The following is a 25578-nucleotide window of genomic DNA, read 5'->3' as shown; positions in this document are numbered from 1 at the left end:
AGCTGCTGTGGCACAGCAGGATTTTCTTTTCCTTCTTTCTTCAACCTGCTCTCCCAGATGCCCAACCAGTATCACTCATGACCTTGCTCTGGATAGCAGTGGGTCCCTTTGGAGCAGGTGGACATCACTCATCTCTGTCAGGTGCTGGGCTCTGCTCACAGAGGCAGCCCCTGCAGGCTACCAAAAGCATGCCACATAAAGTCAGTGCATATGTTTGAGGAGAGCCTGGGTAATGTTTGCCACCTTCATTGTGGAAGGTTGTATTAGTAGGGGTCCAGGCACTTGCATTAAAGACATTCATCAACTGCTTCCTTGTTTGTGTTAAGAAAGAATTGTGACTTTTAGTGGAGGCTGGATGCTCACTGGTTGTATCAGTTTACCAGCATGGGGAAATATATCTCTTTTTGTGTGATGAAACAATATCCAAATGCATGGCTGCTCTCCCCAAATTCTCGTACCAGTGCATGGACTAAATCTTTTCCACAAGTTGCAAAAAATATTCAGAAATGCATTATGTAACTGCTCCTCTTTTAATCACTTTTGATCCCTTTCTTACTAATAAAGATTTGAATTGACAGGAATAGTTCATCTTTTTCCCTGAAGACATACTTGGCATAGAAATGAACTCAGTAACTACAAAAGAGAGAAGAGTTTACTTTTTAAGCTGTTTTCTACTTCTACTTGCATTTCATATTGTCAACCATCAGCTGCTTGAAAAGCCTGTAGCACAGCAGGCTGAAGTACAGTGACCTACTGCTCTTTCACATTCAAATGAATAAAGTAGCTCATGCTGTAGACCTTTAGAAAGGAAAGAGATTATACTTTTTTTTTAAGGCAGAAGGGGATTTATTATGATAGAAATTAATCTCTGCAGGCATTACTTCAGGGCTCTATTCTAACCCTGAAAGCAGGGACACACTTTTACAGTATTGTACTACTAGACTAAATGCAAAGCTTAAGTCAGCACTTCATCTTCAACCTGGATTAATACTTCAGCATAGTCCTAGGGAGGTATTCTAATGAGAATTCTCTGATTAGAAAAATCTGGTTTTCTTTTCATAGTGCCATCTCAGGTTTTCAGAAATCAGCTGGTGCATCCCCCCACTGATTGCAAGACTGGAAAAAAGTTACATTTATAGAAATGTTTATGTCTAGTTCACAGTAGTATTTTGCAGTTCTAGTCCACAGCTACAAGCTGCTGATGCTGTTTTATTTAAGTGCATACAGTCTCTTCATCCTAGAGGCTTTCAGAAAAAAAAGCCAACCACCTCAGCTTCCTTGAGACCTATGATAAAATCATGAGTTTTTTGTTCTGAGATTTATGATCTCCTGGAAGTTTTCACATCAAGTTCAGACATGGATGTTTAGAGTTAATGATATTGATATAGAGTTAATGAATCATATTCTATGATTCTATTAGTGACAGGACCCGCGGGAACGGGGTTAAGCTGAGGCAGGGGAAATTTAGGCTGGACGTCAGGAGGGGGTTTTTCACAGAGAGGGTGGTTGCACACTGGAACAGGCTCCCCAGGGAAGTGGTCACTGCACCGAGCCTGTCTGAATTTAAGAAGAGATTGGACTGTGAACTTAGGCACATGGTCTGAACTTTTGGGTAGACCCGTGCGGTGTCGAGAGTTGGACTTGATGATCCTTAAGGGTCCCTTCCAACTCAGGATATTCTATGATTCTATGATTCTATTCTATATCAATTTATTCATTTTCTGAAATGATTTAAACATTGTGCAATGAATATTTTAGCCAGAAAGCTAGCTGAACCTTCTACCTGCATAGTAAGCAAATCAGAATAGAAAACAGGCAGAATAGAGGCAGATGAGCCACTGATATCTAGAAACTTTAACTTCGCTTTCAAATAAAGAGAGATACAAGTTAATTATTGAGCCATCTTTTTACCTTAGGAAAAACAAATTAGCTGCCTCACCATTAAATCTGAATAACACCTTACAAATTTGTTAAAAGAACTGCAGAGCTCATCTGTTCTCATGTTCACATTTTGCATCTCTGCACAGATGTGTCTTTAATATGATTTATAGTTCTGCTTCTCGGTAGTGGTTCAGCTGTGGAGAAATAGATTTGAACTTGGACACTGTACAGATGATTCTGTAAATCAGAATACTATTAAAGCTCTTTTTCTGAAAATTGATTTTAATGTGAAAATGCTAGTGGTAGCAAGTACTTTCTCAGTCTTCTTCTGAAGTTTAGTTGCTCTTCTGGGATTCATGGCTGGGGCTCATTTTTACTATACTTAGACCAAATTTCTATTGACTGGTTATTTTCTGGGCTGTTTATTGTTTGGAGTCACCTGGAGATTTCTTCCTTGTAACAAGTTTTATTCTCATGAAAGGTAATAGCTATTCATTTTATTTCTTTAGAGACAGCTTTTAAAATAAGCTATATTTCATGTAGCAATATAGGGAATTGAATAAAAATGTAGCCGTTGTTTTAGGCTGGAAAAATGGTCCATTTCTCTCCATCAATAGTGACACCAATATTCAGCTGTGTAACACTCATTACGTAGCATACCACTAAAGGGTGGTGTACCTACCCAACAACATCTGTGATTAGCACCCTGAACTGGTGTTATAACCTTTTCAACTGTTTACCTACCAATTTTGTCATGCCTTTAGTTTGGGTCTGCAGCTCCTTGGACGGCGACAGTATCAGTGTGTTTACCTTAGTATCAGCTTCTGTAAATTTCACTACTTCAGTATACAATGCTTACTAAATACATTTGAGCATATATTTAATGTACAGGATGTCAAACAATACATAAGGATGCTTCATGCATTCACACTTTGAAATAATATACTCTCATGTTAAATTATAGAAGAAAATGTACCCAAACACAAATTATCTTTCTTCTATCATTTCTTTCCTTCCAGTTTTGAAATTTTATGAATCCATGGGATTAAGATGTATTTATTCCATTGTCTAAAGCAGATGTTTCTTACAGTAACAGTTCTGCCAGAAATCATAACAGTTATCATTCTAGGTGTTAAAAGGTAGTTGAGGGAAATTACATACATTTCAGGATAATGATTTTGTGAATAGGGGCTCAAATGCTTCTCCCATGCCTGATTCTGGACACTGTTCTTGAGCGTTTGACAGGAGTTTTTTTTTTTATTCCTATCCCAGGAACAATGCCGTTACAGAGTAAGTAGTTTTTAATCAGAGTAAATGATTTTTTTTTCTTTTATTCCTTCACAATCATTAGTGAGCTGCAATAGCAAATTGATTTGCAAGTAGTTATGGTAGCTGACTGGTTTATGTAATTTTACAACAAAACAACTAAGAGTCCTTTGCAAAGGAACACACACATGGTTGTGGATGGTACTGCTCAGTTTGCACGGTGCATCTTCTTTAGCCTTCATATCACAAAAATTGTTTTCATAAACTCTGAATTTCTGTTCTTGACAAGGATTGATGGCCTAACTGTTACCATCATGGTGTGCTGCATTATTTATATACTGCAGTTGAGTTCCTTCTTTCAGGTTGTCCTTTGCTGTCAAGCAAGGTATTGCACTATTCAGTAAAGAGTCATGTAAGAGTTTTGGGTATCTTATAGGATTAGAAAGTACTCTATATGAAAACATAAAGTTTGTCAAATGGTTTACAACTGTTACTGTTCTCTCCATGGCTACGTGCTTGCGGTAAGAAGCAATAGTCGTATGTTCAGCATTTTGTTGAAAGATAAAGAATGGTGATGTGAAGATATGTCAGGGAACAAGGTGGACTTACAGAATGATTCCCCTCTGAGTGCTTTTACTGAAAGTTAAACCAGGACTGCTAACCGTGTTCTCCATGGAAAACAAAACAAAACAAATCAAAACAACAACAACAACAACAACAAAACAGTTATTCTGAAAAATAAATAAATAAATTAAAAAAAAAAAAAAAGCCTAATTGCCTAATTATTACTGGAGAGCAAACATCTTATTATTTGAACTTTGTTTTATGTTTTTTTCTGAGTTTGGATGAGGAAGGAGAACCCTTTATTAGAAATGTATTTTTGAGTATGTATGTATCTTCACTTTGATTTTATTCTTTTTGTTTTGCTTTTTTATTCTTAACCTCAAAGATTTATTTGACTTGGGAATGTTCTGAAAACAAAAACAAAAACCTGAAGACATGAGGAAAAATTTAACAGCACATCTTGAAAATTTCGTAACTTCTAACCATTTAAATATACTATCTGCTCCTCAATGCAGTCTGGTCTGAGATGATTTGGAGTGGATTTCTACTTTAACTCTTCCATGCATGCTGTCATGAAAAAACAGGAACTACACATATACATGCATGTATATTATATATATAGCTACATATAAAACATCACATCGAAGGAAGAGTCCCTTTAAAGAGTTAAATTCAGAGGGTTATGAGTTCTAGCAATTTTGTGCAGGGACCATCTGAACGTTCCCTTAGTTCTGTTTCACAGGTCCTTGCACCAAATCTCAAAAGCTTGATGTGATGAGATTTTACAGTCCGAGAGATTTCCAAGGATGAAAAAAAGACAGCGATAATTATAGCACAAATATTATGTACACAAAGTTGTGCCATACCTCAATGCTTGAGTAGTCATACAATGAAAGGTATGGGGTTGATCAGACAGTAAAGAAAAAAATTGTTTTTATTTGACACTTGAATTATTTATTGGACCTTTTTCAATACATTTTATTTGATGTACACTATTATTTTACTGTCTTTTGTTTGTTTTGTTTTAAAGTATTATTATTATTAATATCAGAGTTCTGCTTACAGTGTTTAATGTACAGAAACCTGCCACAGTTGCATGCAAACAGCATGTCATCTACCACTATGGCAAGTCACCAGTACAGAGCACAGTTCTGTAGGAGCTGATCTATGGATATAATTCTTTTTGTTTATTTTACTCTCCCATTTACAATGACTCTAAGGTTAAATTCCCTAACTACTGTTGTGTTAAAGGCTGTGTCATGTGTAACATAGTACTTTAATGGTAACAAATCCCTTAATCAGTTATGTTAAAACAAAGAGCACCAGTGTAACCTTTTCTTCTTCAGAGCAAAGCCTTATAAATCAGATTCTGTACATCAAACTGAGTAAAATGTATAACAAATTAGAGTTCAATATTTCAACATGAATGGCCTCTCAAGAGGCACAAAATGTAAATTGAGAGGAATATTGTTGATTCAAAGGTGACATTTATTTTGTTCTGCACAATTTCACAGGCACTAAGTCATAAATAAGAGTGCTAACATTTTAAGTGAGTTTTAGTAATTTGAGTATGCAAGTTTTCACAAACTTTATGTGTAGTCTTACACAGAATTACTGCTCACTTGTGTCTGTGCACTTGCTCAGACTTAAGACAACAATAAAATATCAAAAAATTAATGAACTAAGCTTGCCACAGTCTAAACAAATAGTCATTTAAAACAGTAACATGAAACAAAGACATGTGCCTGTTTGTAATCCTACTGTGAAATGGACTAGTAACAGTCAATTTTTATTTATTTATTTATTTATTTCTCTCTTGGAGGTACATTGGTAGATAATGTCACTGGTAACTGGACTGAAGGTGAAAAATTTTCCTAGTTCCCCATGAGTGTGGATGTTAGATGTTTTAGTGTCTTTGCAAGGGTTTCCAGTCTCCTGGGTGACCATGAATTCTGAGGGCAGGTGGAGCATGTTGTTTGTGCTGTGTTGCCCATTATGGTTATGCACCCTACTTGATATCAGATGCCCTCACTTAAAAAACAAAACAAAACAAAACAAAAAAGTAGGCTATGTAAGCAGCAAACAAACGTAAACAATAATAACATTATTATTTAAGTGTGAAATGCATTAAAACATAACAGCATTTTGCTATAAGTTATTCAATAAGTATAGAGAGGTCTAAGTTGTTTGTTTCATATTTTTTTATGAATACAATTGGAAATTGTTTCAGCCCAAGTCAGAATTTGTTCCCAAAGTATTTATATTCACTCCTTACAATTATATTCATTGTTTACACTCTGTCTTTTTGATAGTCCCATTTCCTTTAGAGGTGTGCTGTGCTCTTTTTGTTTCTGTGATGTAATATAATGACAACAAATTTATACCAGTAACTGACAGTAGAATTTGAGTCAGGGTGGCTGGAGTCAAAAGAGCAGTTACTTTTTGAACATGGAAATAAATGACTGCTGTTAAAGGACACCATCTGCTTTATTAGTTCCAAACTGTAGGTCAAGGTACTTCGCTTCAAGCTTAAGAAGCCCACACAAATTTTCAGACAAATTAAAACAATGTAGCTAGCAATAAACACTTTGGTTTTAGTAGGAGATTTCAAATTCTGAAAATCCAATGGAGAATTAGCAATGTGTTCAGTTTGTCAATCAGTATAAAACATACACATGGGAGCAGTAGTTTGTCTTTCTACCTTTCTTTTTCTTTCTTGTTTTTGAATAAATGAAATCAGAAGGACACTAAGTGGAGAAACATTTAGTAAAAGTGTCCCCTCTCATTTTAATAAGAATATCCATGTGCATTAACATAACAAGTGTCTCTGTTCCAGATGATATTTAATTAATTTGTTTAATTAAAGGTATGGGAATGCAGTTTTCAGAGCAGTCAGTTCATACTGATTGTTCTTTCACAATCATATGCCTAAGCCACATGAAATCTAAAGCTTCTCTTGTGGACCAAATAATGCAATCAGCAGTCAAGCTGAGAAAGCTTGAGTTGTTTAGATTCTGACAGGAAGAAAAGTAAACTGTCTAGGGATATGTAGTGTATGTTATGGAAAGTTGTCATTTATTCTCTTCAAATTGCCATACTTCTTCTTCAGCTGGACAGTGTTCAGTATAAGACTGTTAGTACCAGATAGGTAGACACATGACAAATCTCTGTGCTATGAAGGCCAATAAAGCTGTCAGATTGATTAAAAGAAAAAAAAAAAATAAGTTTTTGTATGTTTGTTTGCCATTGATGTGCAGAATTCACAGAAGTTTTGTACATCCATAAAATGGCTTAAGTGATTGTTAGATTGGAATTCTCACACAAGGCACTGATCTTCACTCTGTGGGCCAGCAAGGCATTAAAAACATTTTGGTCTTCCTTGCCATCACTGTAGTCTAAAACATTAAAATGTTAGTACTACTGACATAAACAGGTGGACTTTTTGTAACTCTTTCTACAGTTACATGTCAGAAGGCAACTTTTCAATTTAAAGAAACATACAAAATAATGTGCTACTTAGTTTTTTAAAATTGCCTTTCTGTAGATGTTGCTTAAAGTTGCATTTGCAAAATTTTTGCAAAACAAATTATACATATTTTAACTGTACAAATTATTGGTATTTCTAAAAACAATACTGAGCATAATGTAGAATAGCAATAGTAACATTCTATAATAAAATACTTTACCTGTAAAATGGTGCAACTTTGTAAAGAATTAAAAATCACATGGTTGGGAAAAAAAAAAAAAAAAAAAAAAAGTGTTTCCTTCAAGTTTATGAACTTGCATTTGTGCTCAGCAATGATTTTGATTTACTTGCAAAATTACATTCCATGTAATGATATTTAAAGAATTTGAAGTTACTGTTATGTTTTAGCATAACACATTCAAATATTATGAAATTCACATTTGGAGATTTGATGCTAAGATATGTGGAAGGTGTTCCTATGGCTTATGTCATATGACAAAATACAGAAATCAATAAACAGCACAAATATGTTTTACCAGATGAAGTGTGAGATAAGTAAAAATGCATCTAAAGATGTATATAAATATCTGATATGAAATTGAGGCTGCACAAAGGATATTCTTCAGGACTGCCTCAAATTATACCACTGCGAACTGGACACAAAATTACCTCTTGTTCTCTTTCAATGAAAATGTAAAATAAGTCACATCTTGGTACCAGCATTACAGGGGAATAATAGTCACTAGCAAGACTCAAAATCTTTGGATCAGATCTCAAACTGACAACAGGTATTTCAGATGTTTTCAGCAGAAGCAGTCCCATATTTCAGCGTATTTGTAGAACTGTGAGAGGCTGTGGTTCTCTGAAGGTGCTAGAGGAGTAACAAGAATTGGACAGGCACTCTGTTCAGTCTTTTATATCTCCTCATGAAGGTGTTTTCAAATAGTATTAGATAATGTACTGTATACACTGCTAATACTGGAGATGTGTTCAAGCACTGAGCATATGAAGCAGCCCTGAGGTGGGTCTTTCAGCGTTTACATCTTGCTGCTGTTGATCACCTCCATGCTAATTAGCCAGGGAGGCTGTCTTCCCTGAAAAGCAATTCAAGGATTAGCAAAATCTGTTTGCTTATCCTTATTTAGGAAGATTGAAGCTACCCATTTTGCCTGTGCTTGCCATGTCCCACGCAGCTTTGAAGCATGGCTAGCTCATAGCATGGCATGGTTTTGAAGCGAAGCATAGCTTTGTTTGTAATTGATTTGCTCTGTCTCTGCAGTCAGAGCAAAGAAGTTTTTGGAGAAGTTGGCAAACATCTTTGAGGCCAAGGAGGGGACTGCAAAGGAGCACTGAAAGTCTGTGCCCAAGTCCTTGCAGTGGTGTTGGTGGGTCTGGAGGTGGACTGACAGCTTCTCTTGGCTCAAATATCATCATTAACCTTACTGTTAGAATTAAATTGCTCAAAACCATTCAGTGGCTTTACTTTCTGTTGTTGAACTTCTTCCTGGAAACACATGTAACGGGTCTTTCTGTGACTGACATAAAAGCACACTGCTGGCCTAAATTCTGTGCTTCGTTTTCAGTGGAAATACTGTCATGCCTGATCTGTACTGCTGAGTAGTTTAAGAGTGTATGTATCTGGAGCAGGTGAGGATGTAACCACAGTAACAGTACTTTGCTCGGGACCTAGGTGGTAAGATAATATCCTGAATCAAAAGCACCATTTGGCTTCACATTCCATTAAATCTGGAGAAGTAATTTTTTTCCAAATATATATCCTGATAGAATTAAAATGAGATAAAGTGAAAAATTATTATTATTTTTAATTATATTTTGTTTACAAATGAATATCTGTCATTGTGCTTATGAGAAGCCCTTTTGGTGGAGTAGAAGGCTAAGCAAAAATGATGAGACAGATGTGTACTGCTAAATAAATATAAAATAGAATTAGCCAAAAGATATTCAGAGGACACAGAGGTTATTATACTTGTCTGTTCTTGATCATCAGTAGTCTACCATAGGTAGTGTATAAATTTTGCAGAGTTTCATACAAGAATCTTTTCTTCCTTTAACCCACAGGAGACCTGTGTGACTCCAACCCATGCAGAAATGGTGGCATCTGTCTGTCAGGGCTGAACGATGACTTCTACTCATGCGAGTGTCCTGAAGGCTTCACAGACCCCAATTGTTCTAGTGTTGTGGAGGTTGGTAAGTGCAAAATCTGAATGGAGGAATAATTGTTTGAACATCCCGTTAATTGTGGCCAACCAGTCAGTGATTTTGTCCACTGCATTTTGTGTAGTGCTGTGGTTGTTGCATTGCTTGTATTTGCTGTCTCATCTTTTTTCTTTTTTTTTTTTTTTTTTTTTCTGTATCACAGATATCTATATCATAGAATCATAGAATGGCTTGGCATTGTCTCTTATTTTTGTTCATATTAGGAAAATATGCTGCAGCTAGAATGAAGGCCCTGTGGCAGCACCTCTTGTCTGAAGGCTTTGCAGGCCCTCTGCATTGCTTTTGCTGACAGCCAAAGTATTTCAAAACAGTACAACCCTTCAAGTATTTCATATCTGACGTCTGTGTTTGTAATTTATCAATCTGAGTTTCACTAACATGCTTTGGTCAGTGACAGCCGAGTACAGTTCACATGTTTTGCTTCTGCCAGCTGTCCTGTAGGACACCAGCCTCAAGCAGAAAAGCAACGCCAACACCTGAGAGCACTTACTTCTGCAAATGCCTTGTTGAAACTGTCAAAGCTAGTCTCAGCGCCTCTCTAACACTGTATGTCTCCTAAGTCTATGCTGATTTCATTTTTTAATAAATAGGTCAAGGCTATACAGGCACAACCTGAAGAAACTCTTCTGTAAGAAGAGTATGTATTTAAGTAATTAAGAGTAATTAACTATGTACCTAAGTCTCCATAATGCAATTTTAATTATGGTAGAGATTGGGTTGAATTTGGTTCCCCTGAACATAAGTTTTCTAGAAGCACATGTAATAGTTCCTGTGGTAGACACCTACTGCACTTTTCCTCTGACTGTAAATCATCATCACACATAGTAACTGGTTATTACTTAACATTTGATTTGAATGAGAAACTGTTATTTTCCATTGGTGCAGCTACCAAGAAGCAGGAACATACTGTCTTTGAATCCTGTTTTCCATCCTTTTCCCCAACATTTTTATGCATGCCTGAAGGTCTGAATTTATCCTAGAAGTACATGTCACACTGCCCTAAAATGGCTGTGACATGGGTTTCCTGCAGGAAACTTTGGTGTCTATCATGCATTTGGTTGGCAGGAAATTGCATTGCACATAACAGAGAGGATGCTGATAGTGACTGAATTTGAGATAAAAGCATATTGTGGTAATTGCCACTGTAATTTAGATCTACATATTAACAGGGCTTTAAAAAATGCACATATTCTTAAGTAAGTTCTTCAAACACAACAAAATCTCAGTTTGGTAAACAGAGTAAAACATAAGCAAATAGAGAGCTCTAGAATATGTGGTAATCACAATGTTTATGCAGGCACAATATTACATTTTTTAGTTTGCAATCCAGAGGGAATATGCAGGAAACAACCCTGATTAGGTACAGGGTTTATTAAAATTCCTATATTAGATAAAATACAGAGTGTTCATTCTGTTTGTGTTTCTTCTTTATGGTTATGCTACCTGTATGGATTCAGAGACAACTGTTACTTTCTGAAAACTTCAAAATTAGTTCTTTTTAGGAGAAAAAGTAGAAAAAGGTTTGTTTGCTTGTTTACTTTTTGATATAGTGTTTGAGGCTGATCCAGCCTTATCTTCCCCTTACATAAAGTAAACCACTGAAAAAAATGATACTTCAAGTTAATATCCTGATTTTTCCTATGAAAATAATGACAAAGAGTGTAAGCTGTTAGTAAGTTAGACTCCATTAATTCAAACACTGGAACAAATAAAAATTTTCAAATAAAATAAAAATTCCAAATAAAAAAATCTTTGCAAAATGGATTTGAGAGGAGTCCAGGAGTGTAAGACCCTGTGTGATCACTTCTACCACAAGTGCTTATTAGCAGGTGTTAAGATTGGAGAAAGGATGCTAATAAAGCTTACTTCTCTTTGTCTTTTTAATGAGTTAATTCTTTTAGTTCCTAGGATCTCCAAAAAGGTTTCTTGACAATTTCCTGTGTAGCTGAAAGCAACAAGGTGATGCTCCCCTCAGAAGCACTGTACAGCAAGAACGAGATGCAGTGAGGTACTCCATGCAGCCCTGTTGTCAGAGACTCCTATTTTAGATATTATTCAGTCAAGGCAACAAAATATTGCTATCTCTAAATACTAACTGGAAAGTCACACATTTTCAAGGAATATACCTCAGATAGGGGGATTTCACAGGAAGAGGTAACGAGTTTTACTTAATGACAGAATCACAGAATGATTGAAGTTGGAAGTAGGTAAATAAATGCAATACAGATAGGAAGGTGAAAATTGTTGTTACAGAAGAATGATAGATGCATGAAAATACTTCAGGGTAGAGAAATCAAATATTTAGATGGAAGCATCTACATTGACCAACCCCTTTTCAAGAAAGCTGGGGAGTAGTGTGAGTGTTTCAAGGACATAAGGGTGTACCTACAGTTACATTCTTTATTATCTTAAAAAGATAACATAAAATAACCCACCATGATCATAGCACATTATTTCAGTATTAGTGTTTCTTTCTAAACCTTACCAATGGAAAGTCCTGACTCTTCTGCTAGACCACTCCAATATTTTCTGATCCTGTAACTTTGAGTGAACCTACCTAAAACAAAGTTGCTGTAGAGTGTTAGTAATAATTTATGTATTATAAATTAACAATCATATTCTAATCCTATTCTTTCTCTAAATGTAATCCTCCCTCATTTTCCATTTCCTTATATTAAATACTATATATACATTGTCATGCTAAGTGAATTGAGATTAGAAGATAGATCTATACTATTACTCTGTCTGTACAGTTAGGTCATTTTAATATTCTGTGTCCTAACAGATTATAAATCCTAACAGATTATAAAAAGTTGATAAACTAGTGGAGAATAAGATAGAGGCGAGCAGGAAAAATTACATTGTGGTTCTTTTTAATACAGCACATCCTCCAGTGAGGCAGAAAAGGATTTAGCTAAATAGATAAGAGTAAAAGGTAATTATATCAAGCTTCCCAAATAGTAGGATGTTTTCGTCCCAATTTCAGCATCTGTTCTTCCTCCAGTGTATGTGTAGTGTCACCCAAATTGACTATATTTATTGCCATCATGACTGCATCTACCTCAGTGACTTATCCGCCTTCTGCTGCATAGATCAAAGGGGGATATTATTCAGTAAAGTGTCATCATGCTTTGCTTCTGATGTTGATCAATTTAACATTTGGAAAAATTGAAAAAGAAAGGATTGTCTCTTTTTGTTTTTGTTTTCTTTTGTTCTTCTTGCAAATTGTTTCAATGGTCCCATTGACAAAAAGGTGAAACTGTGGAGTTGTGAGTGAGCCTGTGTTTATTTGTATATAGGAAGAATAAACAGCTTTCAGGATAGCAGACCAGTCTTTTCTGGGAAAAGAGAGAGATGGAGTGGGAAGGGGTAGAAAACAAATTCTTCTCTGCTGGGCTTTAGGTATGGTACTTGTTTGGATTCTGTGTTAATTTATTTTCTTGGGGGCAAACAGGGAAAGTGCTAGTTTTCTTCAGCAACCACTTAATGCTGCTGAGTTCTTAATGATAGCCAGGTTTCCTCTTCTGAGCAATGGAAGAAGTTGTTAAATGGAGCTCTATCAACATAACTCCAGATTAAAATGAATGTGATTTTGTGTGAATCTGTTTTTTGTTTCTTTGGTTTTAGTGGGAAACATCCACAAGCTATTTGCTAAACAGTTTGAAATGCATTCTTGTATTACCTTTCCTATGATTAGAATTGTCAATATGAGTATGGATTACTAATTTTCCTCTTAGTAAGGCTGTAGCTGTTGTTGTATGTTCACTATATTAATGGCATTTCTCACAGTATTCTCTCCCGAAGTCTGTAGTCTGTAACGCCACAACTCCGATAGAACAGTTTTAGAAATGACTGTAAGACACGTTTTTAACCATGAACATATAAGGGCACTTGAGTCATTAAGAGATGTTTTCCAAAGATATGGAATTCTGTTGAAAGACAATCAATAGGTATTAATAAAAATAATTTGACTAATTAAGTCTTAATTGTTAGCTTCTGAGTAGCCTGAAGGGTGCATAGTACACAGAAATCTAAACTGAGTATATACATGCAAGTAGAAGGTCTTGGTAAATTGCATTAAATGCAGAACAGAAAACATTATACTTTGTAATTGTAATATTGTAAGTAATTGTACAATGTTTCTGCTGAAACAGTTGCCTTTGGTATTGATTGCTAGTAAACCTCTTGTGAAAACAGGAGCTCAAGTCAAAATTGGTGAGAATGCTAATACAGTGGATATTGCATCAGCATCAGCAAATTAGGTGAAGGACTTTACCTGTGAGTGATACACGACCATGTTCATTTAGACCAGAGCTAATATTTTAAGAGAACCTCTTAATTTGGATATTGAGAATTAAATTCATTAGGATAGTGTCAGAGAATCACAGAAAGCTAATGCCCAGCATGCTGTTAGCAATTTAAAAAGTTAGTTACTATACTCTTGGGTTTAATCAGGACATACCCTTTATAGAGCATCCTGAGTTATATGTCAAGTCTTAAGTCTACCACTGATATCAAGATGACCATCCACAATGTGTATAGGTAAACCCTATCTTGAAAATCATATCACTTTTTTTTTTTTTTTCAATTTAAAGATTTGTTTTATGAAAGTACAGACTGGCAAGGAATGAGTAGTTGCCTCAGAGCATTTGACAAATGGGCAAACAAGCAGTTCAACATACTGAGGGAGATTTTATGCATTTTGGTCTAATTAAAAAGACAACCTAAAAACATCCAGATTCTTGTTGCCAGAACTACTGCTCAGAATGAGAACTTGCAAAGATAAATAAGGTTTGTGAGCCCAGGACAGTCTGCAAAACACATTCTCAGCCCCTGTTTTCAATGGGAGCAATGAAGCTCTCAGCAGTAAATTACATTTCTATTAAAAGTTCCAGCAATGATGCCAAGGAATAGAATGTTGAGAAAACCATGCATGTAGGTCATGGAGAACTCTCACATACCAATAAGGATGTACCTTTTAACCAGGAGCTATTCCGTTGGAAATTCCAAGTAGATAGGGTCTGCAAACAATGTGGTGGTCCAAAAGGAAGAGTTGGCACACTGCAGATCTGACTGAAAGGGAGACACCTGCAAGCACTTGTTCATTCCTGTGAGCCAGGTCCGTTCCTACTGGGCTCCAGTATGCAGCTGACCAGTTTCCCTAGTTTAAGGGGCAAAGAAGAGACAGAAAAAGTAACAGAAAAAAAGAGCAGAGTGGTTTCCTTAGCAGCATGATGTGTCTGGGTTCTGAAATGTTTAGAACTGGCTTCAAACAAGTAGGTACAATAAGCCAACTATATTTTGCCAAATCTGCCAGTAAAACATAAAAATCTGTGAAGAGCTTATGTTAGCAGCCAAGGAAAATTGGTCTTTGGATAGGTGCTCTAATGTTGTCTGGAGAAAGAAACCTGCAAATAATTCATCTGCTTTGAGTGAAAGAGGTTTGGGTGGGCAACAGCTGCAGCAGATTAAAACAGCTGAATTGAGTACACATTGAGACATTGAAATCTAATGGAATAAATATTCTGTTATGCAACTGTATGAACATTTCAAATCCATTAGTACTTCTGAAGCAGTCCAGAGACTTGCTGAATTTGCTTCTAGGCTCTTTAAACAAAGTTCCATGTATTGTTGACTTTGTTGTTCAGTATTGTTTATTTTTGTCTGGAGTGGAAAGATCTGTAGTTTCTAAGAGCCATGCAAGCTCCTTTTGGAAGGAAGTGGTGTTTTCTGCAGAGGCTCATATTACGCATATCAGATGCTCATCAGCTGTAGCACAGACCTGACCCTATTATAGATTCTTTGGTTTTGTAAAGTTTTTGAAAAGGCAAATATTAAAGATTGATCTCACCCACCCTTACTTTCTATTTATTTATTTATTTATTTACATGTGCATAAACATAAAACATGCATGTTTTATTTTTTATTGTTAGTACTATAATCTGCCCTAAAAGAGTTCCTTGTATATCATTTTTGTATGTATGTCAAATGCATGTATCTTTTCCAAATATTAAATCCAAGATCTGTATATTTTTGTCTGACTCTTGGTAGAATGAAGAGTTGCAGAACTTTTGATATTTTTAAAATATATTATTCGTTAAGAGCTATCAAGAAGGTTCAAGTTACTCTTCTGTTTTGCTAGAAATGGGTGGTAGCTTTATAGATTCATTTTCTTCTTCATCTGGCTTCTTGGCTGACGTAAAATATGTAGTTTTTATGTTTTTGAAGAGCCCAGATGATGTAATTTCTCATAAAATATAGACTTCAGAAATAGATGTTCCTAAAGTACTGTCCCTTTTTGTATTCCTATTTTATATAATCTAGTGTTCTCCCAGATTTTTGTGTAGAAGGATATGACTCAACAGCTTGAAAACAACTTGCTAAAATAAAAATGCCAGAAGGAAGCTGATTCTTTAGCTGAAAAGGCAAATTGGTCTTTAATGAGATGATAATTCTGGCATCCTAGGAGATTCAGATTAGAAGATTTTAGACTTGTTAGGCTAAAATGATCAGATGCAAAACCTGCTGGTGCTCAGGTTAATGCAAGTTCTAAGTACACTGCAGTTCCAGAGTAAAAGAAAAAAAAAAAAAAAAAAAAAAAGATGAATATTGAAACTTTGGGACAGAGGGACTTTACTATTGTTTCTTTCATTTCCCCTCCAAGTTATTTTCCAGATTTTTTTTTTTTTTTGCAAAACTATTTATATAAAGGGCTCATTAAGCACAGCAAAATTCATCATGATTTGGAATCACATTTACTTACTTTCTTCTCCACAAGTATCTTTAGTTATATTTAAAATAACGAAGTAGGGAAACATTCTTTTGTAATGTTGATACTATAAAGAGATGCCCTTACCCCTTAAAAGAATTCTTACGCCTTTTTCTTCCATCCACTAATAAATATTATTGTGCTCAGAAGCAGAAGAATAAGGTTGCCCAAATGTTACTCTGCATAAATTTAATATTTCTAACTGGGAAAATTGCTGTTTGTAACTCAGAATTTTCTTTCTACTGTCTAACTCTGTATGATTTGATACTTTTGTATGCTCTTTCACTCTTTATTTAAAATCTCAGTTAAGGCATTTGCTTAAGGGTGCAAGATCTGATCTCTTCTGATCAGCACTCCATTCAAGATGCAGATTTATTTTAAGTGTTTAAAACAGTGTAGAGTAGTGTATATGCTCTACTCTCTTGCCATCTCTTCTGCAAAGTTCCAGAATACTGTGTGAGCTATTTAAGGTTTTAAACTGGAATGTATACAGCTTGTAAGAGAAGTTGAGAGAACTGGGGTTATTTAGCCTACAAAAAAAAAAAGAAGGCTCAGGGAAGACCTTATCATATTTTACAACTACCTCAAAGGACACTGTAGTGAGGTGGTAATCTGTCTCTTCTCCCAAGCAACAAGTGATAAGACAAGAGGAAATGACCTCAAGTTGTGCCAGGGGAAGTTTAGATATTACAAGAAATTTCTTCACTGAAAGGATCATGAGGAACCCATTGCCCAACATCACCATCCCTGGAGTATTCAAAAATTGTAGGTGCGGTACTTAGTGAGTACCACATGGTTTAGTGACAGACTTTGGCCTTTTCCAAACTAAGTGATTTTATGATTCTGATTGTAAGTTAAAGACAGAACTGTTTGTAGAAGTGGACTCAATTCTGAATGTAGAAAAGTAATGAAGTATACACCAGATGACAAATTTATATTATGCTTTTCAGCAAAAAGTAGTACTTGTATTCCCGTTTTACCTCATTAAGGGGAAGTAACGAAATGTTCTAGCTCTTAGAGTTTTTTGCGTATTTGTAATGTAAGTGTAATTATAGGAACTTCCTAATAAATTTATAGTTTAAAATTGTTCCTGTTAAGTAGGCTACTGAATAAATGGAGGATTTGTTGCAAGGAGTAAGCAAAACGGGAATTAGATGAGATAATCTAAAATGGAAATCAGAATTTGAAGGAGTCAAGATTCATTATCAAAGCCCTATGAAAATTATCAGTCAAAATGATAGGGAGTAAAAGTGCTTTCATTTCACAGAGCAACAGTTTATATATGATAGCCAGCTATCATAAATTAATGAGATGTTGGGATAATCTGGGTTACTGATGAATGGAAAAAGTGTCTCTATAAGCCAGCTCCAACTGTCTTATAGAGGCCACCTGAGTGTCTTCTTACCTTAGGTGACAGTAAGGACTGGTTTTCTTCTGGACTTTCTGTTGTTAGGCCAGGCTGGCCTGAACTGGCCTGAACCTAAGGGCAGCTGTGGATAACCAGGCTGAAGAACCTCCGCTACTCCCACTGGTTCTTCTCCTCTTCTTTCATTTACCTAGTAAATGATCTGGGATGGTGATGAAAGGCACTGCACAGACCTGCAACTGAAACTCAGCACAAGTGTGGGGAGAGCTACAGACACTCCTGTGTGGCATGGGGTGTTGCCTAGGGGTGGTTTTTCACACTTCAGCTATTTTGTGAAGAGAGAAGTCACGCATCTTTTCCCTCTTCTTTTTAATTCAGTCCCAGAGTGGATAACAAGATCTTAAATGAAATGCTGACTGTATGAAGCATACAAATAATTTCATTTAGAGGTACTGGGACATTTTTTGTGTGTTGTATCAGAGGTGTACAGCTTTCTTAACTTGATGATGCTGTAAAATAATAATAATAATTCAGTCAAGTTTATGTCGTAATAGTAATGACCAAAATGATTAGGGCATGAAATTCCATCCTAAATTATGACCACAGTATAATATTTCAATCATATTACTTGAGCTGAGCAGCTGGGTGAAAACTGACATTGTGCCATAAATCAGGAGAATCAATATATTACTTCCTACATCTAAAAAATAAAAATAATACAAATAAAAAATAAAAAGGATCAAAATTTGCATTTTCAGTTGGTGATTTTCTGCCTATATCTATAAAACTAGTATACTAGCTGAAGGAACAAACACTCCAGTCATCCATACCATCTTCATTTACAATCACACACTGGGCTGATTCGACTGTAAGCCAGCCAATTCTGAAGTCTAGAAAAGCACGTACAAGGGTTTGATTTGGACATTTTTTATTTTTTTATTTTTAACGATATTAGAAAAGATGCCTGTGTGATTTGGTAAAGCCACACTTCAGCTTCGTTTGTATTTATAATGGTATTCAGCTTATGTGTCTCTTCATGCATAATTAGTACAAATATGCATAGTTCTGCACTTCTGATCTATGCTTTTGACAAATATATAATTCAAATATGCATGAATGCATGCAAGGTTTTAATGTTTTTTCAAATGGATGGATACAAGACATTCATATGTAATCTACTTTGTTTATCTGTCCAGATGTACAAAACTTTAATGTCCTAAACTTATTCCCTCCCCTTCTCCTAAGAGAATAATAGCAGTGGTCAAAACAGACTGGATTATTTTAGATTTGCAAAAAAACAATTCTGCTGATAGATATGAGCATTTTCTACAGGGAGAAAGGAATATGAATACTCAGATTTCAAGTCCTTTTGAAGATGCTTCAAATATTTCATTTCAGTTCCTGCACACTTCTTTACTGCCCTCCCTCTTTCTACATCAGTGCATCTGCACAAATATATAACATTACAACATGATGCTAACTCATTTTTGGGTTCATTCACTGTTCTTTAACCTACATAAAAGAACACAGAAAGAAGTGGAGGTTTCAGATATTTATGTGCTATCCCTCATAACATCCTCCATGGTGTTGGGAGGAGAGTGCACATGGCTGGGTTCAGAACTTCTATTTCAGAGGGAAAGTCTCTGAAATACCCTTAAATGCCAGAGACCCTTTTCTATATCCCATCCAGTATGGTATATATTTATAATTCCTCATTGCTTTTAACAGCAATTACTATTTAGCTTATGTTGACTATGATCATTCAAGTGGTCTCTTTAGCTGTAAGCATAGAATACAAAGAATAGCTGCTGCTGTGGTAACCATCTTAAAGTTCATTTTTATTCTAGACATAGCAGTTCTCTTGGAGTCTGGTGTCTTTTATGGTGTAAACAGAAACAGGACACACGTAACATTTCACTTGTCTCTGCAGGTATCTGTGTATCTAAATGAAGTGATGCCTATACTGTGCTTCACTTGCTATATTTAAAACTACAATGAGACGACTTGACAGCACAAGTCAAACAAGTACTAGCCAGAACTGAATTAATTCTGCTTAAAAAGGAGAATCTATGGAAAATCAGTAAGTTGGGTACTGCTCTAGTATCTTAGAAATTTGCTGTTTTCATTGCTGTATCAGAAGAGACCCACACCTTAGCAGAGCTTGCAATGGTGCCAATTCAGTTAACTGGTAGAGATCTGCCAAAATGTTTGCATCTAGTTAGAAGGTAGTTCACTGATAGTATATTTTTTCAAGAACAAGGGAAAATATTTTTTTCTTTTCAAATGCAGTATGAGCCATTTCTAGAATATATTTATCCTTAATTGGTACAAACAATGAGAAACATTGAGAGTTGTTAGAGACTCCCAAAGAGGAAGGAAGGTATGAATGAGGAAGGTATGGAAGAGGTATGAATGGTTTGTTGTGAAAGAGGAAGAGAAGCAGCATAATGAGATACATGTAAGAGATGAAAAAATAGAATGCAAAGCTTTGCAGATTCTGTCTATATTCAAATTGTGAATTATCTTTTTTTATTATTATTATTTTATTATTTGACTTCTGTTTGTAATACTAACTTCAGAAACACTTGCTGACAACCAAATAAACAAACAAAAATGCAACACAAAAAAAAGATAGTAGTCCATGAAATGATCAGATGTGTTGTAGCAAAGACCATCAGTGGTGAAAACCATGACCATGGTACACTCTCATTCTCCTTACTTTGTGCTGCAGAGTTGTATTAGAGGTTTCATCCAACCATATGAAGAAGGTATTGCTGGGGGGATCAAGCAAAGAAAGCTCTGACTATACAGTGGGAGAAAACGGAGGGCATGGAGGATGGGGCTAACCAAAACTGCCAATTCTCAGACATTAGGACACTTTCAAATGTTTTTCATGTGTGTGTTTCTTAAGTGCAAACCTCTCCAGTTTTGCCAGCAAGAAGGTGTATGCACATGTTAAGCTGTGTTACTTCTGAAGTTTATGTTGCAGAAGTACCCCTGCTCTTTGCTGTTACTCATAATGGATTAAAGCTGCAGGCAAACAAGACTATGCTAATAACTTATCTGGTCTTGTGGCCTCTGTCAGTGTGGTACAGTGTCCTGTTGTGTGAGAAATGACAGAAGGGGGACACTGCCTGAGAGACTGCACTCAGGAGGCAAAGATGCAAGGCCAACCTCCAAGGTTGTTCTGCTGGAACATCCAAACACAGCTTCCTGTGTTCTTTGTTCTTCATGGGAACAGTGATGAGCAGTCATGTGCTTTGGCAGTATGTCAGATAAACAAAGACAAGGGATGTAGGGATTCCAGAAACTGGAGTGTCAGAAGATGCTGTAAGTGGTAACTGCCAAGAAAGGACATAACTGAGGCAAAGGTAATACATGAAGTATAGTAATTAGAAGTATAATTAGAAGTATACTGGAACAGAAGAACTGCCATCTTTTCCATCCATTCTTTTCCAACATTATAGTAACATATGCATTCATTAAAAAATACATATTTCTTAGATTATTCCAAAATTACAGTGACTAGAGGTTTAGCAGAAGTGCAAAGCTTAGCTGCAAGATATTTGTACACAAAGTGAGAAGTTGCACTTAATTAAGGTGAAAATCAAATCTTCTGTGAGAATTTATAGTGAGCAGATAGATAAGTATTTTGGAGTTCTCAGTGGAAGATACTTCTTTAAGCTTTAATATTATTTAAAAAGTTGTTTTGCTAATTAATAAAAGCATCATAAGAGATGAAAACTCCCATTTTCAGGTATGCAAAAAAACATTTTTTCTAGTTCTGTATATAAAAACTCTGTTCTCACATTCTCACAGTAGATGACTCCTTCCACCAGACTAACCAGCTTTCTGCTGTAGGACAACATGAACTAATAACATTCCTACTATGATAAACAGTATTATCATTGTTAATAAGGATTCTTATAGAGTCAAGACCACAGCTGTATAGATATGCCTGAGAAAAGCTCTTTAGAAGTTATTGCAGCCCTCAGCTGGCAAAAGATCTGTGTATGCACAGGCAGTGGTGTGATAAAGGCTTATAATAGAGTCATTATTGTGGATCAGGCCATAAAACCCTGAGAAACAGAAGAAAAAAATATTTTTAATAGCTAAAATTCAGTGTATTAGGTTACTGTTATCTAGAAATAAACATTGCTATAGCCAGTTCAGAATATAGCAAAGTGCATTTGAATATGGCATTGAACAAAAAATTCTTGATTTTCTCCATGTCAGGTAAGGGTTAGTATGAGTGTGAAAATAATATGAAATAATATGAAGGCGGAGACCTTGCCAACATATTTAAGTATAAATTGATGCTTGTTGAAAGAGAGAGGGGGGTATGTCTTGATTAAAAATTCTTATTACTTTCCACTTTTAAATCATCAATTATATCATTCATTTTGAAAAGTCTTAATGAGGACAGAATTTGGTCCTGTAAGATTAGCATTTTTAGATACGAAAACTGCATTGTCAGTGTCATTTGATTTACTCAAAAATATGACTGAATGGGCTATAATTTATAAGGGGAACTATAATGGCCACAAAAAGAAAATATTTAATTTCAGCTTCTGCTTTTTCTGGCATGAAATAAGAAACATCTGCAGGAGTCATTAGCTCATAGTTGAACAATACATTAGCCTAAGTCAGCAACAAATGTAAGCAATAGATTAAGTTTGTCCTCACTAGTGGTGTCATTGGGATCAGTCTCAGTTATACTGAAACAACAGACCCTGACCAATGTCGCATAAACAAAGTAATTAAACATATCAATCAGATTCCAAATTACAGATACTTCCAAAACATCACTACATTCATTATTTGCCCTCTTAGGGTGGAAGAGGTACCTGAGCTCTTTAAAAGAATCAGTAATCCAACATTAAATAATTGTGTTTGAAGTACTGCAACTGAATGTATGAGTACCAGAACACCATTAAATGAGAAGTTTCTTAAAATAAGGAATGTGAATATTAAAATGGCAGGCTATGAATCTTGTTCCACTTTGGAACTGGGATGTGTTAAGCATTTATTTTATACATCTTTAATTTAAATACAGAAAGAAATAAAATGTGTGATCATCTTCTGGGCCTGCTAAAGTCAAACCAATAGCAATAGTTATAGAGAAAGATCCAATCTTTATGGGAAAAGAAATACTAAAATTAAAATAATCTAGTTAATCATGATTGTATCAAATTGCATATTTTTTGAATATAATTTAATTTGCCACAAATTTAATTTCATACTCTATCTGTAACAAACAGTATTGTATCCATTCATCTCATGAGCACTGTTAATTTAAAAATGATCCATAGTAGCTTCACTGTTCTTCTTGATTTGGCAGCCCTAAATCACAGCTCTGTTTGCTGCCTACCATTTGCCTTTCTTTTCAAATGTAGACATCAGTTCTGTGGAGCTGATTGTCCTGTGAGGCATGTGAAGTTACTCAGTGGCTTTGGCCTGCACAAGAAGAAAGACACATTTTCCATGATGAAGTCACTTAGTTTGTTGGAGCAGGTCTCCCTGGAACCTCAGAAGTCTACTGGTTATATGAGTGAAGAGCTGGGACCTGGGGCGATGACTTAACTGATCTAATTTATCTGTACCTTTATACACTGTTGACTCCTGTATGTGAATAAGAAGGGGCCAATTTAGCTTTATAGACACAGATTTTTTTTATGTCGTTACCCAGCATGTGGTATGTGAAACACAGTGGCAACAGTCTGGTGAGAATAGGAGCAGCAATGAGAATGTGATTAATGGAAAACCAGAGTGCAGCACAGTGAAGCATAATAGCAATGGCCTACCTGGTGAGAACAAAGTGATGAAAAGAGCGTGATTAAAAGGAATGAAAACAGCCTAGCAAAACAGCACAAGGGAAGGGGAGGGAACAGATTCCACAGTTAAGTGAAGCCAGGAAAAATTAAGTCTTGCTGATTAGTGTTATTTGTAATCTATAGTAGTATGTAGCCCATAGGACTACATAGTTCAATCTTTTCAGCAATGGGTTTGTTTTATGTATCTGATTATGCATAGTGATCAGATGTTTCAGTATGTTGTGTTTCCATCACCTGAATAACAGAAATCCCTAACATTTATTTCTGATTATTTTTAGTGTTTCTAGTTTTCATAACATTTCTGAGGTGTTCATTTTCTCTTTCTTTGATATTTTCATGTTTTTGCTAAAATGTAGATACAAAAACTGGGTAACTTAATCCAAATCAGTTTTAGCAATGCTGTAAGAAGAAACAAATTAACTTTTGGTATTCCTCTACATCCAGGGATCTCATTTACTGTAATATTTACTCCTAATATTAAAAAGAAATGGGTGATATGACAGAAAAGGAACTGTTTGAAGTGCTGCAAAATAATTCTTAGATCTTCAAGTAAACAGAGATTGCTAATGAAAAAGCCATGGAGCAAGAACAGATATTAATTCCACATGCAGTCATTGTATTGGGTTTAGGGGGCAAGGCTTTGGTAGACATGGGCTGCAGGGGTGGTGGTGACCCCAGCTGGCTCCAGAAGGGACATGCATGAGCCAATGGGACATCCAGAGCCAATGCATGAGCGATGCTGGTTGGACCTCTGGGAGAACAGATTTAAGAAAGGGCAAAACAAAAATCTTAGCTATTGCAGCTGGGAGAGAGGGGTAAGAAGCAGCCCTGCAACCCCAAGTATCTCCTGCAGCAGGAGGCAGGAGGTGCTCCAGGCAGGCAGCAGCAGTTCCCCTGTGGCCTGTGCAGGAAGAGGCCCCTGGTGGAGCAGGCTGTCCCCCTGCAGCCCATGGGTCCCACATGGAGCAGATCTCCACGCTGCAGCCCTCCCATGGGTGGAGGAGCCCCCGGTGGAGCAGGTGGATGTGGCTTGGAGAAGGCTGTGGCCCATGGAGAGCCCCCGCAGGAGCAGGGGGTCTGGGGGGAGCTGCCACCCACCCATGGGGGACCCGTGCTGAGTCTGTTTTGCCTGTTACGATAACTGTTGAGTGATCTTCCTGTCCTTATCTCAAACCTTTTGAGCCCTTCACACTGTATTTTCTCCCACTTTCCCTTTGAGGAGGGGGAGTGAGAGAGTGGTTGTGGTGGATCTCAGCTGTCCCCATCAGAGTAAAACCACCACAGTCATACAACATAATCATTGCAGGCAATTGGATATTGCAAACTCAACATAGGACTGTGCAGAGCACAATATCAACAGTGATCTCAATGGGAGAGGAGAGTGCAGGTCTGTGCATTTGAACCAAGTATGAGGCTGTGTGATTCAGTGTGTTGAACATCCAGAGAAAACCTGAATACAGAAATAAAGTTTCCTATTAATCTTTCAGTAGCAATGTTGAAGAAGAAAAGATAAGCAGTATGAAGCCTCATAATATATAGAAATCACAGAATCATTTATGTTGGGAAAGGCCCTTGAGATCATCAACATGATACCATCAAATCCACCTCTAAACTATGCCCCTAAGTGGCACATCCAAAATCTCTTTAATACCTCCAGTAATGGCGACTCCACCACTTCCCTCAGCAGTCTGTTCCAATTTCTTACCACACTTTCCATGAAGAAATTTTTCCTGATATCCAGTCTAAACATCTCCTGGTGCAACTTAAGAGAGTTTTCTTATGTCCTATCATTTTTCACCTTGTCAGAAAAGACACCCTCCTCACTTCACCTCACCTCAGGTAGTTGTATAAAGTGATGCAGTCTCCACTGAGCTTTCTCTTTTCCATACCAAACAATCCCACTTCCCTCAGCAACTCCTCATATGTCTTGTTTTCTAGTACTTTCAGCAGTTTCATTGCTCTTGTCTGAAAACATTCGAGCAACCCAGTATCTTTCTTGTAGTGAAGGGTCCAAAACTGAACACAATATTCAAGCAGTGGGCTCACCAGTGCCATGTACATGTTCAATTAGCCCCCTAGTCCTGCTGGCCATGGTCTTTTTCAGATACAGGCCAGGATGCTGTAGGCCTTCTTGGCCACCTGGGCACACTGCTCACTCACATTCAGCTAACTGTTGACCAACATCCCCAGAAAT

General features: G+C 36.4%; 1 protein-coding gene across 1 annotated transcript in view; it reads left to right on the top strand.

The window, feature by feature from the left end:
• Positions 1–25578, top strand: part of EDIL3 (EGF like repeats and discoidin domains 3) — a 264656-nt gene that overhangs the window by 65831 nt on the left and 173247 nt on the right. Inside the window, exon 2 of the mRNA XM_082782474.1 lies at positions 9257–9385. Within this exon, the coding sequence (XP_082638600.1) occupies positions 9257–9385 (129 nt within the window). The remainder of the gene's footprint in view (positions 1–9256; positions 9386–25578) is intronic.

Source organism: Aythya marila (assembly GCF_965140915.1).
Source record: "Aythya marila genome assembly, chromosome: Z".
Taxonomy (NCBI): Eukaryota; Metazoa; Chordata; class Aves; order Anseriformes; family Anatidae; genus Aythya; species Aythya marila.
The sequence above is the reverse complement of the archived record's forward strand: the minus strand, read 5'-3'. Positions and strand labels throughout refer to the sequence as shown.